This window comes from Calidris pugnax, unplaced genomic scaffold (assembly GCF_001431845.1).
Source record: "Calidris pugnax isolate Ruff unplaced genomic scaffold, ASM143184v1 scaffold58, whole genome shotgun sequence".
Taxonomy (NCBI): domain Eukaryota; kingdom Metazoa; phylum Chordata; class Aves; order Charadriiformes; family Scolopacidae; genus Calidris; species Calidris pugnax.
This window is the reverse complement of record NW_015090868.1, coordinates 713,550-732,299: the sequence shown is the minus strand read 5'-3', so window position 1 is coordinate 732,299 and position 18,750 is coordinate 713,550. Positions and strand designations below refer to the sequence as shown.

Below are 18,750 nucleotides of genomic sequence, written 5' to 3'. Positions count from 1 at the left end.
GCTGCAAGTTGGCATTTGGCACGATACTAAAGCTCCCAATCTGTTCTGCAGCAGGGGGCCAAGCTTCATGGAAAATCCTTAGTCCTCATGTTTGTGTCTACATGTTTTCCATTCTGTTAAAGAGATATTGGTATTTTTTTGTAGAACATAATTTAATGTGAGATACGAAATATAAAAAAGCATTGGTAAAATTCGTAGCATACTTTCTGCGCTGACAATGCATTTATTTGTCTTCTCTTTTAATGCTTATTATGTATTCTCCCACCTTCCAGAAAACCTGAGTATTGTTTTAACTGCCTTTTCCATTAAAATGCCCTTTTAACTGCCTGGAGATCTATCCCAAATTTGATTCTGTTCCAAACACTTGTTCAGCAAAACTGACTAATGATTACCCATTTCTGGACCAGAGTTTATTACAAGAAAAACATAAATGAACCCTCTGTGGAATTTTCCAAGATTTCGGGAGAGGAAATGCAATATCCTCTTTGTAGCACAGAGCGAGCAGGTATTGTGGTCCCAGCTTTGCTACTAACTTTCCTCTGTAACTTTGGACAAGTTGCTAAATTTCTGCTGCCTGATTTCTTGCTTTGTGGAAGAAGCTAATATTAACTTGCTAGTATTAATTTGACAAGTCTGAGTGAGTTTGCAAAGTACTCTGAGACAGGCAGACGGAAAATGTTATGAAAGCCCAAGCCTCTGCCAGCCAAAGAGGATATTTACAATAGGTTATTTTATGTAGTGAAATAAAAATGTTGAAGCATATAACCAGATGAGACCAAGACTGATCTAAAATTAAATGCAGGAGGCATTTTTTGACCTTTCAACAGAAATTATATAAGCACTCTTAGGTTATAAATAGTCCTTTGTTTTCCTTCTCTTTGTCTAACACTCAGAAGAAACACAGGGTTAGTTGTTTGTTAGGAAGAGATAGGGCAATGCTTTAGAATGGAAACAATCGGTCACTGTTCTTTATTTATACAGTTCCTATAATGTTTGTAACTAGCATTTGTTACTTTTCTTAGCATTTTTTTAGTATCTTCAAAAAGCTACAGGAATAAACTTTCTAGTCATGAAAATGACAGCACCAGAAGAGAACAGAAACACTCACCAGCCCATTTCAAGTGTGAATGTTTCTTTCCTCTTTCCCGGTTTGATATGTGACTGAAGAGCAAAAAAACCCAGTGCTAAACTATTGTTAAACTGGCACATCAACACTTGTATATTCTTTCCTATTTTTATATGAAACCTCAGACATAGGGCATGAAATCTCTCCACCCTTCAATGAAAGTATTTGTGTTAGCATAAAGGATAATGATCCTGAATTCTTCACAGAATGATATGTCTATATACCTATGTGGATATTTTCAAATATGCTTATTTTCAACAGTAGTTATTTCCTTGAGTGACCAATAAATACTTCACTCATAGCAATTTAATTTTGTGTTAAAAAGAAAAAAAAGCTTAACAAATAGAAACCATCTGAAACCTTACCCTGAAATCAAGTCATTAGCACCAGTGAGAAAGCAAAAGTACAAACATTCCACTTACCTTTTTCTTACTTTTTTTGTGTTCCTACTTTGGATGATTTCTCTGGGTTCATATTATGGGAATAACATCCTTGACATTAAAATATATGTGAGGTAAATGGCTTTATTAGTTACCACATTTCGTTCCATTTAAATTTTTAATCACCTATCAAGCACATTCATTTGCTTCATGACTTTTCACCGAGAACAAGTGTGATTCTCTGCAGTAAATTGGAATAAATGGGCTGCAGCGAAGTGTATACAATTAGGCTTCCAGAATAAGAGGGATCTGGGATTAAAACCCAGCTATGGAGCAGTACTGTCAGTCTCTGTGGGCTACTAAGAAATGCACTGGGGACCGATCGGGCCCTGATTGTCTCAGAGCTGAGCCTGAGTGTGGCCAGTCCTGCAATGACACCTCCGCTTTAATTCTCATTTCCCTCGGTTACGTCCAGAATACCTGTGGTATTACGTAAAATCAAACCCTCAGAGTTCAAGCAAATCAAACATTTGGAATCAAATTCACACCTAGTGTAAGACTAATAGAATCATACCAAATATTTTTTTTTTCTCCGTGTTACATTGTTTGATAGCTCTTTTACGTAGTGGTTTGTGGATTTATGAAGCAGTTTAGTAGCCCTGATGATTTCACTCCGTCGTGTCCAAGAGCCTTTCTCCATCCTGTAGCTCAAATATCTGCAATGATTTAATATAACTCAACTTACTGAGGAAAGAAGGTTCTGTCTCGGTACAACTCCATTTTGAGTTTCTTTGTTGAAATTGCAACAGGATGCCAAATTTGATACCATTTTTATAAAGTGGGCACTTGTCCACAACGAGCTGGATTGAGGCCACTTACCTAACAGTATTCTCAGGGTGGGAATTTATCTTTAGATGCTACTGCTGATGCTGGATTTTTGTTAATAATCATAGACCTTCTCTTGAAATTAAAAAAAAAAAAAAAAAAGCGTACACCAGATGCCAAATTTGATACCATTTTTATAAAGTGGGCACTTGTCCACAACGAGCTGGATTGAGGCCACTTACCTAACAGTATTCTCAGGGTGGGAATTTATCTTTAGATGCTACTGCTGATGCTGGATTTTTGTTAATAATCATAGACCTTCTCTTGAAATTAAAAAAAAAAAAAAAAAAAAGGCTGACTTCAGAACATTTCCTGTAAATAAAAGCCCGTGGGGCCTGGTTCTATAGGCTGAAATGATTATATTCTAGCATCATGAAGTGAAAAGCACAGCCAAGGCTGAGTGTGCCCTACTTCCAGGTGATGTTAGGAGCAGAGGTGCCTACAGAAACCTTAGCAGCTCGCTCTCTTCATTTGAATGAGTTCCTCAGCACAGCAGAGGAACAATATACGGGCCTTAAACTTCTGCTGAAAACATCAACATAAGAAAAAGGAGAATTTTAAGATAAGACATTGCCCGAGATAAACTCTGCTCATGCTTCTCTTAAAGAGGTGCTGTGTGGCCTCAAGTCAGCTTTTTAGCATCCTTGTGCCTATTATCACGTGTGTAAATTTAATACTCTCACAGTGCTCCACCTTGGAGAAAGGCCTTGGTTTACTTGTGTTTGAAGAGGAACTGAAATTGTCGCATTAACTTTATAGTGCCACATGTTGTCAACTTGTGAGCGAGGGAGCGCGTCGGTGCTGGGATGTGTGGGGTGGACACGGTCCCCAAACAGTGTCTGTGAAATTAGGTGTTGTCTGCCTGAATGGCGATGCAAAGCACCTGCTGTGGGCAGTAAATTACACCCCAGCCTACTGCCCCGGGGTTTGCGAGCCCCTGGGCTCCTGCATACCTCAAATTAGGTGGGGAGAGTGGCTCCCAAAGTACAGTCCCGCCGTCACCCATCCCTGTCACCCCGCCCGGGCTCTGCCTTCCCGCCCTTCACCCCGCCGCCTGCCAATACCACCTCGCACGCACTGAAACCCGAGTTTGGCAGCCCGGTGCCCGTTCCGCTGATTCCAGACCTCCCCGCTCCTCGGGGTGGCGGGGCAGCCCCCCCCTCCTCCTCCCCGCCCCGGCCGGGCCCGCCGGCTGCCGGTCACCGCCTCCCACCTTCCCTTCCCCGGCGCTGCGATGGAGCGGCGGGCGGCAGCCGCCCGGAGAGGAGGAGGAGGAGGAGGAGGAGGAAGGCAGAGATTAGCGCGGTGCGGGCTGGCGCAGAGGCGCGGCTGAGCGCTCCAGCGGGAGCCTGGGGCCCTGCGAGAGTCAGAGGCGGAAGGAGCGGGGATGCGGCTGCTCTCCCCGCGCCGCTAAACCTCCCGGTCTCTCGCCCGGGGGAGGGAGGGAGGAAGGGCAGGAAGGTCCGTCCTTCTCGCGGCTCTGCGGGCTCACGGGGAGCCTGGGCTGTCCCCTCCTCTTGCTTTTATCCCAGCCCCGGAGCAGAAGCCGTCGCCGCCGCCCCCACTCCCTTCCTGCGCTCTTCCCACCATGAGCGGGGCTGTTTTCACCTTATAAAGATGGCGGTGTGGGATCGCTGCAACCTTTAGACTAATGACTGTCAGAAACATCGCCTCCATCTGTAATATGGTGAGTGCTGGCGGGCAGGCGTGCCGGCGGGGGCGGGGGCGGCACAGCAGCCCCTCCGGGGGCAGGCCCGGCTTGGGGGTTGGCGGGGGGGGGCTCCCCCCGGGGGTTCCGGGCTAAGGAAGCGACCGCATCCCCGTCCCCGGCGGCGGGGGAGCCGGGCAGGCTGTGCCGGGACGGAGTTGGCCGCCGGAGAGTGGCGGTGTCCCGAGGAGTTTTCCCGGAGCGGGCCGGGGAGGGACGGAGATGCTGCGCCGGTTGCGGGGCCCTTCGGAGCGGGGCTGGCCCCGGCCCATACGGGTTGCAGACGGAGCCGCAGCCCGCCCTTCCTCCTCCTGCCCTTCCTTCCTCCCCCTATCCTTCCTCCCGCCCTAATAACCCTGCCAAAGGATCCCAAAGTTGGGCTCCGAGTCCACGTTAAGGCAGTGAACCCCATTTAACCCTCTCGGGCAGGTACTCTGTGGTCTTGTTGTCCCAATCTAAGGTGCATCGGTCTCACGGGGCCAGGAGCTGCCCAGGTTGCACAGAAAATGAGGATGTTTAGATGCCTGATAATAGCCTTTTGGATCCTGGTGCTGGGTACCTGTTCTAGGAAGCCTTGGCTTTAGAGGTAACATCAGGGTTTAGCTTGCACTTCATGCCACTCGGAGGACCGCTGTTCGTTAAGTGCTCTTGAATCGCTTAGCTTCCTCTAAATCAGACTAGACGATTAGGAAGGAATAAGGAAACATTAATATTTTTGTTTGTTATGTTCAGGCTTTGCCACTTTCCTCCCCAGGAACAGCTGAAAGGACATTTTAAGTGTTGTGCTCGGGTCTAATTTTAATCCCAACAAATTTGGAGCATTTAATTGGGTTTAGATTTTTGAAACTTGTTGGCGGGGGAAGGAAGAGCTCAAACTTTGTCTGTCAAAGGATTTTGAATGCAGTGAGGCAGTAATAAACTTGCCAAAGAAACGGGGGTGTGCTAAGCACCCCGATGGAAACGGAAGAGAAGCCTATTTCTGCACATTTTGTTGGTTTAGTCTGTATTTTCCCCCCTTATTTCCAGGTTCTTCAAGAGCAGCCACACGCAGTTGCCAGCTTCCCTCCATGTGGTGCCCCAGCATGCCTTGTGCTGGCGATGCCACCCATACCATTCATCTGCCCTGGAGAATGGAGCCTACCTCCAGGGTAAGGCGAGAGGCCTGGCTCCTGCGGGCTCAGCCGCAGCGCTCTGGGGGAGGGAGTGCAGATTGTGAGCCTGCTCCCCACCCGCGTGTCCACGCTTCCACTGAACTGGGCTTGCTCTTTTCTTTCCAACCAGATGCCCAGGGCACCCCACGCGTAGTTCTGACTTCAGCCTCACTCCTCCCTTTGAAAAGCCTGCTCTGAAATGCAGAGAGTGGAGGGTTGGGTTTAGGGTTAAAAAAAAACTTAATACAAAATCCAGATTGGGGGTAAAATAATCAGGGTGCTTCCCCAACAGTAAATAGTTTTCTAAACTTTTCATTGTTCTTAATAATTTCCAGTACTGTATGCTAGTAGGCCAGGGATACTGCAAGGAAAAGTTTGGAAACAGTACAGGACTGAGGAGAAAACCTGGGTGCACGTACCTTCCTCCTGGGCAGGCTCCGGTTTTTATTGCTGATGAATGGTGGGTGTGATGCCCTGCAGACTGCATAAGTGAGCACCACATGAAGGGGAGCTGGAGACTCTTAGGTGGTTGTAAGACTTTGGAACTCCATAATCTCTTTCACGTGCTTCAGACAGATGCACTTGTATAGGGTACGCTTCTCCCAAAGGCTGAGCAGGTTCACAGCTAAACCTCTTTTGCTGTCTTCTAATGGTGAGCTGCTCAGCTGTCGCTGCCAGTGTATCCTGAAAAAAATAGGATCTGAGAAATGGAGAGACTGAAGGGAAGAATTAGAGCCTGGGGCAGGAAAGGGATAGAAGAGCTCATAGTTCAAGGCAATTCTAGCTCATGGGTACCAATACTGTGACAGAAGGTGAAGTTGGTTTAACAGTAATGGTGTTCTAAAGCTACATACTCCTTGGGGTCTTTGTGCTTAGCTTTTAGACATGTTGTGTTGTCCTCGTCACATTGAGCTTTTTTCTGGATAACCTGTAGGGACTGGGAGTTCTTTTAGGAAAAAAAAAAGCTGAGATTTTCAGAAAACTACAGGAATTTGGGGCTGTAAGAAAAACATAAATTCTTGGAAGTATTGGCAACACTGCTCCTTCAAAAATGTGTCCCCTTAGATGAGGTGGTGGACTTGAACTCAGTGGTCTGTAGGAGGAGCTATGACAATCCTCCAAGAAGAATGGGACTTTTGAAGGTTAAAGGTATCTAAGAAAACCTTTCACTTATGTAGAACCTGAATATTTGCAGTGCTAGTTCGATTTAGGGCATCTGTAGAAATTTACCAGAGGAAGATGTTACTTCCCAGACCTTTTTCCTGCACTTTAACATAGTGCTTGACGAACTACTTATAATTTGTGGATTAAGAAATAGGCACATAATTCTTAGGTAATATAATATGTTTTGGTATATAATGCTGCATGCTAGTATGTTTCTAAGTAGTTTAACCTGGTTGAACACATTAATGAAAAAAAAAGATTTGTTCCTCTTTATCTTTCTCCATTCCTGTTCCACTTGAGAGTATTCACAGAGATTTTTTTTTTCGTCACTTTTGCAAAAACAGAAATGATAATGCCTTGTATTTTCAGGAGGTGGGGGGTGAGATGGGGCAGGAAGAGAGAGACGGAGGGAGGAATTGGTCCTGAAGTGCTTGTCCTTCTTTAATGCAACATAGTATGTTATGTTTTCAATAGTAGTCCTTTCTTGACAAAGTTTTTTGTGTTTGTTTGTCCAAGTACTTTCATGTCCTGAAGGGGGAAAATAGATGAAATTTAGCTGAATGAATTTAGCTCAAGGGAACCTGGCTAGTCAGCATTTTAGGATGTGTGTTTGCTATTTAATTGACTGCCCGAGGTCTAGTATCTCAGGTTGTAATTTTGGTCTCCTGAAGATGGTAGAGATTCAGTCTTTTCCAGGAAGGATCAAAACAAGTGCAGTGAGGCAAGGAAGCCAGGGACAATATTTAACTTGCTTACAAAAGAGATCTAGTACCATATATTCACTGGGTAAGCTCTCACATGCTCAGGCAGACACAGTAGGAACCAAGCAGTAAGAAAAAATGTTAAGTGCAAGTTTTCCACTTGGCACATTTATTTGTAGTAAATATTCAAATGCACAACTTCTAGAACAAACAGAATTCCTCTATTGTCTTTTACCAGTTTTGTCCCCCTAGTTATAATAGCAGTAGTGCTAGTTATTATTCACTGATTTGGTTAATGAGACCAAAGAGCTAAAACTTGTTCTGCTGGGGGGGAGGGGATGAAGACGACTGTGCCTGAAGGAATCAGTGGCACTTTTTTGTGGGTACAGTGGCCACCCTCACTGAAAAGCCAGGTCTAGTCCCCAAGATGTTTCTCTTGCTTTCCTTTCAGACACTGGGAAAGTTCATCCACTCTGTTTGTACACCAAGTTTGCCACAGAAGGAGATATACAATGGTCAATCATCTGCTTTTATGTAGAACAGTAGAAGTGAAGAAACATAGGATATACTGAAGAAACCCTATTTGAGGCAACACCAACGCCCAGTGCCATGTAACTCTTGTAGACACAAACTAGGGATGTAGGATGCTGTAATCCTCTTTGGTGTTGTTTCTGTGAGATAACACGTTGGCTCAAGTACAAAATGCTGGTTCAAGGGTAGATAGGCACGCTGGCGTTTTAAGATTGTTGCTTACTGAAATCTCTGCAGTATGTTTCTCTGTTGATGAGCTTTTGGTACTGGCTTGAGTTCTGAGTTAAGCTCATGCTGCAGCTGTGGCCTAGGGATATTATGGTCATGTGCAGTGAAGGACATCTAACAGTTTCACAATGTATTGACATATATTTTTACAGAGATTGCTTACAAGCTCTGTGGACCATATTTCTCCTAAATACCTTTTAATATTCTGCTGAGAACAGGTATTAAGCCCCCCTCTTTCATAATTTTTAATAGTATTTCAAATAATCTGATCTGTGCTTCAGAGTGCTCTGACAATTTAATAAATGGGGCATTCTGAACACATTTGGATGGCTTCTGATACAAGGTATCACCTGAGACACCTCACAGTTGCTCCTGGTGGTTGTTGTATAGATATCCTTTGGAAAAAAAAGTTGCAGTTCCTCCAATTAATTTTGGTTTTTCTTAATGGGGCTTTCATGTTGCCTGTTCTTCTCATAGTCTCTATGAGTATCATAACAATTGGTGTTTTTCTTCAGGAAAACATTCACACAATTCACGAGGAATTATGTGAGTACCTGTGAATTTCAGCTTTCATTTTTAAAACAAAAAAAAAAGTTCCTAACCATCCTAGAACCTAGTTGTAGAGAAAAACATAAATACATGGCAGTCTCTACATTCAGGAAGCAAATAAGACTAACTATTGGATTTCATGTTTGTTTGTTTGATTTTAATGTCATGGGTTTAGAGACTCGTAGGATTTGTTTGAATATAGGGCATTGGCAGAATGAGGGCTCAAACTGCAAACATAGAATTGGAAAACGCTTGATATGAAAAAATTACAATTGTAATGCTGTAAAAATAGCCAAGCTCTACTTTGTACAATAGGAGTGTTATTGGATTACAGAATTGATCACAATGACTTTCAACTGGATGTATTCATTTGGACAACCTGCAGCGTATATTCCTTCATAACTTTTAAAACTTCTCATAAGCAGAGATTAAGGCAGAATAAATCAATTTCAGGACAGTAAAACAGCTATCTGAAGGCATATTTAGATTGATAAAGGAAAACAGATTAAAAGGAAAAGATTAGTTACAGGCAGTTCAAGCAATGCAGTTTTAGAAGCCTATTCTCGAGTGGCTGATTTCAGTATGACATATTTAGAAAATATAAAAACAAAAATATGAACAAATTAGAGAAAGTCTAATTATTGTAACACCTTTCTGGAGTAAATTAGAAATTTGAGAGTATGGCTGACAAATAGGTACTGGACTCACAAGCAGTAAGCACGTATTCCATCAAAAGATAAACAAAAGTCCACAAAAGATATTTTCTTATATCAGATACAGAAGGATATGCGAAGTGAGAAACATCCTAATATGTGATTTCCCATGTATAACCTGGACTAATGACTAAGACTTGTCTTGCATGTGTAAAGGTGTTATCATGCACTTAATAGTTGTTTAGAAGATAAACACAACAGGGCAATTAATGAATGCAATGTGTAGTGTAGAGTGTGTTTATTTTAGATGCATATAGTCTGTGGCTTCAAGTTGCTGAATTAAGAGCAAACCAGTGGTTATGCTAAATACCTTAACAAAGAAACCTCTTAATTACAGCTCAGCAAGGCTGAGTGAGTCTGAATTGCAGAAGAGAAGGAATTAAAAGCAGACTCTGGACCCTGATTAACTGTGTGTGGTGGGCAAGTGCCATGGAGGAGGTGAGGTTCTGATGGGCTTGAAGAGCTACAGTCTGTGGAGTATAAATCTTGGCCAGAGATGCAGACAGCAAAATCCCTTCTGCTGATCTTCCTTTCCTCAAGGAAGTATCCTTGTTTGGCTGTTTGGTAGATACACTTATTTACAATTATGTACATTATATACTCTTAACACCACAGCGTATCAGTACCTCGGGGGGAGAAATGAGCCTGTATCTCCACCATGCACTATAAACATGTTCTTGGGCATTCTCAGCCTTTGCAGAGAGGGCTGCTGTGCTGACGGCTTCAAACCAGCCATTATTGAATACTGTGATGTGGTGATTTAATTTCATTTCACAATTAATGACCTAGTAATAGTTGCATCTCAACTGTCCTATGACAGTAAAGTCTCCAACTGTCCACTGGAATTCCATTTCATAAACCTGTGTTATTTCTGATGTATGTCTGTCTAACTTGAAAATTTCCAGTAACAGTGACCACGTCTCTCTAGGCAGTCTAGAAAGGTATTACCAATGCTTCACTGTCCTTATGCCAGAGTGTTTCCTAATTTCTTACCTGAATGTACATTACTGTAGTTTGAACTTGGTACTTCTCATCCTGTTCACCCTTGAGATCAAGAATGGACTAGTTCCTTTCTATAAAAAGCTGTATACTTGAAAATATTGTCATGCCCTGCCACAGACCTTTCTGTCTTATTCAACACAACCCCGCTCAACCCTTTTTTTTACAGGTCATTTTTCCCTAGAGTTGTGTTTTTCATTTTGACTGCTGCCTTTTGAATTGTCTACAGTTATTTTCATCTTTCTCAAAACCCAGCACCCAAACCTGGACATAAGGTCCTGCTGAAGTCTTACCAGTGACAAGTTAAACAGGAAAATTACTACTTAGTAGACTCCTGTCTGTAAGAATTTCATTATGTGGTTGACATTTGTTGTTGTTCTGGAGTTTGTTGGTTTTGGTTTTTTTTGAAATAGCACTGCATAACTGATGCTTACTCATCTTACACTACACTGTGGTCTCCAGACTTTTTTCTTTTCTCTCCTCCTTTAGTCAGCTGTTTCCCATTCTGTACATGTACAGGTGATTCTCTTCATGTCCGGAATCTTGGACTTGTCTCAGCTGAATTTCAACAGGTTTTAGAGCATTTTTCTAAAATTAAAAAAAAAAAAAAAGTCAAAAATTGATTTCAAAAATAATTTTTTATTATAAACCTGTCCTACAACATAACTGCAGTACTCACAACTCATGTATTGAGATTTAATGAAGATGTTCTTTCTTCTGTCTCCGGGTTATCAAAGAGTACCCCAGCTGGTGCAGCTGTGATGAAGTCTAGAAGGTGTCTTGCCTTCAGAATGCTCTGAGGCACCACATATGCACTCTGGGTGGCCCAGACAAAAATGTTATTGAAGAAATTATAGTCTGTAAGCGAACCTCAGTCTTTTTTTCACTGGTGAGGCCATCTTGAGGTTATGTGTTCCAAAGATGGAAACTGGCCAAAAAAAAATGTTTTTGCTACTTGTTCCAGCAAAAGCCTGAGTGTCACTAATCCAAGAACAATTAAGCTGGGAATGGAGACAGACTCATGCTCAGAGAGAATACTGAGTTGCAGTTTGGTAAATCATGAAAACTTCAAAGATTAATATTTTTAAAAACTTACTTATGGACTTAGGTACTGAACCTGTAACACACCACTAGAACCTCACTTCCAGTACATGGATGCTTTGTGCTTTGAGAAAACGCACTCAACACTTTAAGTTATATAAGACTAAGTGCCTTAAATACTTTGTCCAAGATTTTAAGTGATTCAGGATTTCAGGCCTCTGAATTTCTATCTGTTTCTTGGTAACCACAGAGTGAAAAGCTGCAGTTATTTATGGTATATGTAATACTTAGATCTGTGATTAGAGACGGTTTAGTGCATCCAGCAAAAAGCAAGCTAGACATCTCCTTTCAAGCTGTTGTAATTCACCTTAATGATCAGAAAACTCTTTGGAAAAAAGGCACAAAAATAATTTATTTAGATACATTGTCTTAAATCACCTTTTCTTCAAAAACATGAGTACACCATGGGGTTTAGGTCAGCCAATATCCTCTTACTGTTTACTCTAATCCCCTACATTTTTCATAGCATCCTCTCTTTCCTCTTTTATCTTGTGGCAACAAAATCCCAAAATAACTCTGCTGGAGGAACAATAAATAATTTCTTTGCAGAAAGAAAAAAAACCAAACTAATCTGATTAAATTCAACCATCTTGTGGGTTTGCACTTTAAAAATTGCAGAAACATTTCAGGTTTGACATTTAATATCTATGAGTTTGGAAGCAGGCTGGTTCAGCTATTCCAATTGTTCCCCGTACCTCTCTGAAAGATGAGGTTGTCCCTGAGGATAACTGAAGTTCAACACTGCGGATAGGTGGTGTATCTATTGGAAAAAGTTGCACATGTACTGCGTGGTGTGATGTTGCTTGCTCTTCTCTTACTCTCGTTTTCTTTGTGTTGCTTCTGGGAGCTAAGTTTGGATTTTATTTACAATCACTTCCTCTGAGTTATTCATGACTGCCATTTGTTGGCCAGGGGGCCTTCCACATCTTTCTTTATCTTCTTCCATCCCTTATGCTCTGGCTTCCAAAATCCTGAAACTCAGGCTGCCTGGCCCTGAAGCCATTTCTATTTTAATTCTAATTTCTCTTCTACTAGCCCAGACGTCAGCCTGAGTTTGTCTTAAGTCTTCAGTTTCTCCCTTCAGGAAACAAGTCTATTTCTAGCCCATTGCTCTCACTTTCCCTGAATACTAAGAAAAACTAATCTAGTTCACAGCTGTATATGATCTGAAGCCCTTCCTCATTGACCAGCAATCTTTCATTGGTCCCTGATCTTTACATACTTGTTAAATTTCTGTTTTCATAATTCAATTTTTATGTGTTTTTTCTTACATTTCTTAGATTTTCTTGTGCACAAGATATTTCTTGTTATTTCTTATTTGGTATTTTATTGTTTGATGGTTATTCATACTATGTTTCTGTTTGGCGATATTTATTTAATAGGTTTTCCATAGGTGACTTATGAAATGTCCTAATTTCTTTACTGTACTTATTTACTTTAAATTAAGCACATGCATATTTCTAGAAAGTTAGTGCCCATTCTATAGCTTCATCACACTAGAAATTCTAGTCCAATTTTCCGTCTTCTGTATCTTTCATATTAGCTCTATTCTATTTCTCATCCTTCACAGAATAATTGTATTTAGGTTATTTTGCTGTATGTGATTTAATCATCTAAGCTGATTTCTTTATTTTCCCCCTGCACTGTTATTTTATTTACACGCTAAAGTGCAAAGGAACATGAGGGTTTTTTACTTAATCTGTTTCATGTGATGCAAAACACAAACTCTTAGCAACATTATCAGAAATTTCAGTTGAAAAGAAAACTGTCAGGCCTAGAAAGGCCTGAAAGGCCTAAAGCAAAATAACAAAAGCAAAAAATATAGGTCATATGGCCAGAATGTTTTTTGAGCGACGCTGTGGTAGAAATCTTGGCTTAGCCTGAATTGACCCATGCTTGGCTACGTCTCCCAACTGTATGTCTTTGCCATTTTATAAGGGCTGAATACTGATTGTTGAATGAAGTGGTAAAACTTCAGAGAAATCAAGGTTCACCAACACCACAGAATACACAGTAGGAGTTTCTACATTGACCTAGTTCTCATAAGGTCTGGCCACCACAGTCACTTTGTTGCTTTTCCTTCATTAGCCTCCTCTTTTAAGAAAGAGCCAGTCTCCTTCTCCTTTATTGTCTCTATACCCTGATATGAATTTATTTATTAGTCCCAGATCCCAGTTCACTGACTCATGTGGTCTCTCCTCATTTCGGCTCTGTGGCCGTGCTGCCATTCTTGCTGGTTTTTATGAAACTCCAGTAGATTCAGCTGTGGTGGGGTATTTCTCCTTACTGAAGCAGAGGGCCATTTATAAAACCGTAGAGAATGGATTGCATTAAAAATGTTTGAGCAGATTTTCACTGCAGAAATGACCAAAATGACTTGCTGGGAGTGGGAACAAACACAACCATGCTTAAAACTGTTAAAGAGTCATGGTTGATTTTTGATGTAGATTAACCCCAGTTGGCTGGCATGTTTTCTGTATTTGATATGGTTGGTTTAAACTGAGTTCTTAATAATTTTTAACACATTTTTAATAACATATTTTTTCCATTTTAAATCTGACTTGGGTGTACAGTTTCTGGTATAGCTTGGTTGGAAAAAATTCCAATACTTTCTTCTGCCATCATGTTAACTGCTCCTTGAGAAGACTTCTTATGCAAAACATGTAATATATATGCAGCTTGGCATGGTTTGAGTTTACTAGTCTGTCTACATTTTTTTTTTCTCTATGTAAGAAATATATCCTCCTTTGAAGTATTAAGTCTCTGTGCTTCTTACCTGTTTTCTTACTCTTCTTTTTCGATGAATTTAACAGTATCTTTTTGGAGACCTTAAAATAAACCAGACTGAAATTGCCCTTGATATAAGAAGGCACAATTCCTAATGAAGTCCATGGGAGTTATGTCAGCTTACTCAAAGACTGAATTTAACCTCTCCGTTTTATTGGGGAACTGGCACACAGTGTTTAGTTTTATATTTGCAACAGCCAAGACCTGGTTTTGGAGAGGAAAAGCTCTGTGAGGAGCTGTCACTAAGCATATGTTGTTTCAGCAGCACGTACTTCGGAAATTTCCATGCAATGTATAGCTTTCACATGAAGATCAGTTAGTGCACGTTGTGGATTTGTTTGGTTTTCAGTGATAATTTTGTTTGGTAAATCCTGATTCTTGCTCTTTCTCACAATATTTACAAGACAATTTAAATACTAGAGAGGATTTGTCAAACCATCTGGCATCCTCTGAAGTAAGAAACCCTGGCCCTGGAGGAAAGGCAAATGAGTAATGTAGGAGCAACTAGTTAGCAGAGCACTTGCATTCTACTTGTGTTACAGCACACACAAACCTGTAGTTTATGAAAGAGTAGGAGGTTACTTTTCAGAGATACTATTTTTCGTGAATTCTAGAGGGACATTTTTTTTTCGGTGTGGAAAATACATCCTGCAAAACAGGAAAAATATTGATTTTGTTCTTATTTTAGGGACCTTGATTTCAATGCTAAAATGGTTATCGAAGAAAACCTTTGCTTTGATCTTAGTGCTGTACAATGAGTATTAACATGAAGATGGTTTTCTCAGAAGCTGTGGTCATGTTTTTTCTTTTATCAGACAAGGTTTTGAGGGTAACACTGGCTGTTTGCTCTACTCTTAATATCAGATAGGCAAATGTCTAACAGTTTGCTCTCGGGAAGTTGGATGCTTTGCTGAATTTATACATTTTTGACAAGGCTGACTTTTCAAGCAAAGTAACTAATGTATGGAACTTACATAAATATCACAGAATCACAGAATGGTAGGGGTTGGAAGAAGGGACCTTTGGAGATCATCTAGTCCAACTCGCTTGCCAAAGCAGGTATCACTCTCATCTCTGTTGAAAGGTAGCCAATAATTGATTTGTAAAGATCATTCTTTTTTCGAAGTTGCTCACTGAGCCCAGTGAGGACATATAACGTGTCCCTTAAGCTTTGCATAGAGCCTTGTGTAGGTAAGTGCTTCAGTCTCGAAGGGAATGTCTGGGAAATCACACAGATTTGGTCTGAGCAATCTGCTGTGTGTGAGAGAACGGGAGAGAGAGCAAGGAGATCTGATAAGGGGATGTGAAATACAAAATCTTTGGAGATGATTTTTGGAAGCTGCCAACTTGAAGGAGCTGTTTTACTTTCAAGACTTACAAATTCGCAATGAGCACCTGTGCTGAGTTTCACACCACTGATTCTGTTGACTAAAATCATCTTCATTTGATGAGTTGACATGAAATAATAATCTAACATAGCAAGCAGTGGTGATGGTAGGTGGAGTGAGGAAACACAAGGCAGGCTTTGGGGAGAAAATGGGGAAGGGACACCAGAATTATTGAATTTGATTACCAGTAACTTTGAAAATTTTAGCTGATGAAGTCTCTGAGCAAGTGATATATTGAACAAGCCTCAGGAACACAGGAAATAAATTTTCAGGTGTTTTACGTGTTGGCATGTTTACAGGGGCATTTTGAATGGTTTTATGAAGGTCAACCAACTGTGCTGTTCATGTGTGATGGAAATTCCAGGGCATAGTATATTAATGCTTCACACTGCTGAGCATGCTCAGTAAGGAAATAAATGTATGATGTCAGTAAAGCAATTATCACTCAGATTTAAAATTGGCTAACTTATAGGTCTTAAATAAATGTACATAGGGAATACTTGTCCAAATACAGCATTTTTTGTGAGGTCCTACAGGGATCCATATGCTTTTATAGAGCGGATAGGAGTGATGACATTTGCTTTGGCAGCAATCTAGCTTGGTTGGCAATCTAAGCTTGTTTAAAAATGGGCATTTTAATATAGGAAAACTACAGGTAACATACGAAATGAGTGTTTGTACTTCACAGACCAGTAGTTGTGAAAGCAATTTTGCTGTTGGAGTGAAGATACAGCTGAACATAACTTGCCACACCGAGGCAGTGACTGAGAGATGTAATAGTGCTTGGGCTTATGCACCCTTCAACGTTAGATAGGGACAAAATTGTAGATATATTACACTTGATTTTAGCATTTGTGATGTTGTTACTAGAACTGGGTGCCAGTCTGGAGCCCAGGTATTGTTAAAGGCCGCTGACGAATTAGAAGGGATTCAGAGGAGTTTCAAAAATGCTTAGAAAATCTGCCTTACATTTAGGAACTGGTTTATCCAAGATAACTTCAGGGTTTTGCTGAAGATCAACAAGTATCTTTATGAGGCGAGAGGGTAATGGGATCCAGCTGTTCACGTACACAGTAAAAATAAGGAGGAGGTAGGTATGGGGAGAACCACTGTTGTTGTGACCTGTTCACTTCTAATCAGCCATAACTAGGGTGTCCTGGTCAGGCCAATTCCACTACCTAGAACTGCAAATATTTTTATTGGCTCGTGTGGCTGTCGTGCTTGCCCACTAATAAGACAGATTTAACTTGGCTAATTGTAGCTGAAAGGAAAAAATGAGTTTCTGTCTTGATGCTGTCCATAACTTCATTTTAGAACCTTAGCATTCTAAATAATTTCTTCCCTCTTTTTTCATAGGGCACCAATGCCTCTGCTCTGGAAAAAGACATTGGCCCAGAGCAGTTTCCAATCAATGAACACTACTTTGGATTGGTCAATGTAAGTACCATTTTCAGTAGGCAAACCAAATACAGAACCCTGGCTTTAACGTTACTTGAACTTTGGTTTCCTTGGTTTTTTGTTTTGTTTTGTTTTTTTCTTTCACCCCCAGTCCTGCTCTAAGGTAGGATTTTCTTTTTCTTTTTGAAAAAGTGCTGTTCATGTTCCAGTTTCAGGCAAAGTGGGTTGCAAAGCTGTATCAGATGTTTGAAGATAGCTTCCTACGCCCCCAGAGAAAACGGTTACTGTTCTATGAATGTTTCCAGGAATTAGAACTTACACTTCAATGAAGTTAAAAGTCTATTTTAGCTATGAAATGTGAGGGAGGAAATGGTGGAAGTATGGACAAGTATACAGCAGGTACAGCAATTTGCACTGAGGACTCTCTTAGGAGGAGCTTTTTTATCTAAGAAAAGAATGAGTGAGAAGGCAGTTTAATCACTTGTTATTCCCATATAAATAAAACAGATATAGTAATTCTTTCCATTGAAAACATCAGTCATTCTGCCACTGAGCAGTAAGATAGAGCCCAGCAAGAGTGTATTAATATGTGGAAAGAAGCTTAACGAGATCCACTACAATAAATATATCTCTTGCAAGTGGAAACTTTTACTTTGTATCCTGGTTAATTTAGAACACCATAGGGTTTTTTTCTGTGAATTGTCAGGGGTGGGTGTGGAAATATACTCCTACAGCAGCTGCATGGCAAAATAACTGGTATGTGACAGGGGCACAGAAGCCAGAAGTTGAACGAAGCAACTAGTTTTATTGTGATGCACAGGGATTAAGATTGTTTTTAATTTTACATGGCAGTTTGGGAACACCTGCTACTGCAACTCCGTGCTGCAGGCATTGTATTTTTGCCGGCCGTTTCGGGAAAATGTATTATCATACAAGGCCCAACAGAAAAAGAAGGAAAATCTCTTGACGTGCCTGGCAGATCTTTTCCACAGTATCGCTACTCAGAAGAAGAAAGTTGGAGTCATTCCACCAAAGAAGTTCATATCAAGGTTACGAAAAGAGAACGGTAAGTGTAAAACTGGAATCCTCTTAGACTTTCATACATCGATCAGGAAAGTATAAATAAGTTCTGGGCAATGTGGTCGTATTAATCAGATGTTCAGGTTAGAGTTGTAAATTGCTTTTAGTACTTTTGGGGGTTTAGATATTAATATTTTAGTATCCGTGTACATAATATTATGCTTGAAATAACTGTACCAGGTTTCATAAGTTCCCAGAAGTGCATGAATTAATGATGTTTTCAGAGGACGGTGGGACAGACCACACTGCACAGTGAGCTGGGGCTGGGAACAGGGCGAGACGCTGCTGTAATTTTTTAGTTATTTTTTTGTGGGGTATGGCAGAGAGAAACATTGAGGGAGATTGGCAGTATAGAAACTGTGTGACCTAGGAAAGCTACAGCCACCACTAGTCCAAGCCACCCTGGAGGACAGGTAACTGTATGTACGTGGGGGCGTTCAGTGGACCCCACACCAACTGCTGCTCTTGTTCTTAGAAGCAGTGGGCACAGGCTTACTTTGTGAAGCATCAGGCCTTTTTTGAGCATTAGCTTGGCAACAACGTGTGCCTAATCTTGTAGTAGTTCTGTCTAAGGGATATGAAGAACATCTTGAAATAAGGAAACCTGCCACACAGCTCCATTTTGGCCTGGGTTCATATCAGTGTGGGTGGTATGCTTAGAAACAGGGGAGCTCTGAATGAAGAGACAAAGTACCAGTGAAACACCTGGAAGAAATTGCTTCCTGGTGACAGCATATAAATGTGCAGACTGTTCATTCCAGGGCATGCGTTTGAAAGCGTGACAAAGTTAGCTCTGAGTCAGCTAGTGATAAATGCCCCCACACTGCTGGGGATCACTTTTAGGGATTGGATCTTATGTTT

General features: G+C 41.1%; 1 protein-coding gene across 1 annotated transcript in view; it reads left to right on the top strand.

Moving 5' to 3' along the window:
• The first annotated feature begins 3,609 nt into the window (after positions 1-3,609).
• The window catches only part of USP46 (ubiquitin specific peptidase 46), a 34,042-nt gene continuing 18,901 nt past the window's right edge, over positions 3,610-18,750 (top strand). Inside the window, exons 1-3 of the mRNA XM_014945589.1 lie at positions 3,610-4,078; positions 16,768-16,848; positions 17,662-17,875. Coding sequence (XP_014801075.1) covers positions 4,043-4,078; positions 16,768-16,848; positions 17,662-17,875 — 331 coding nt within the window. The 5' untranslated portion in view covers positions 3,610-4,042. The remainder of the gene's footprint in view (positions 4,079-16,767; positions 16,849-17,661; positions 17,876-18,750) is intronic.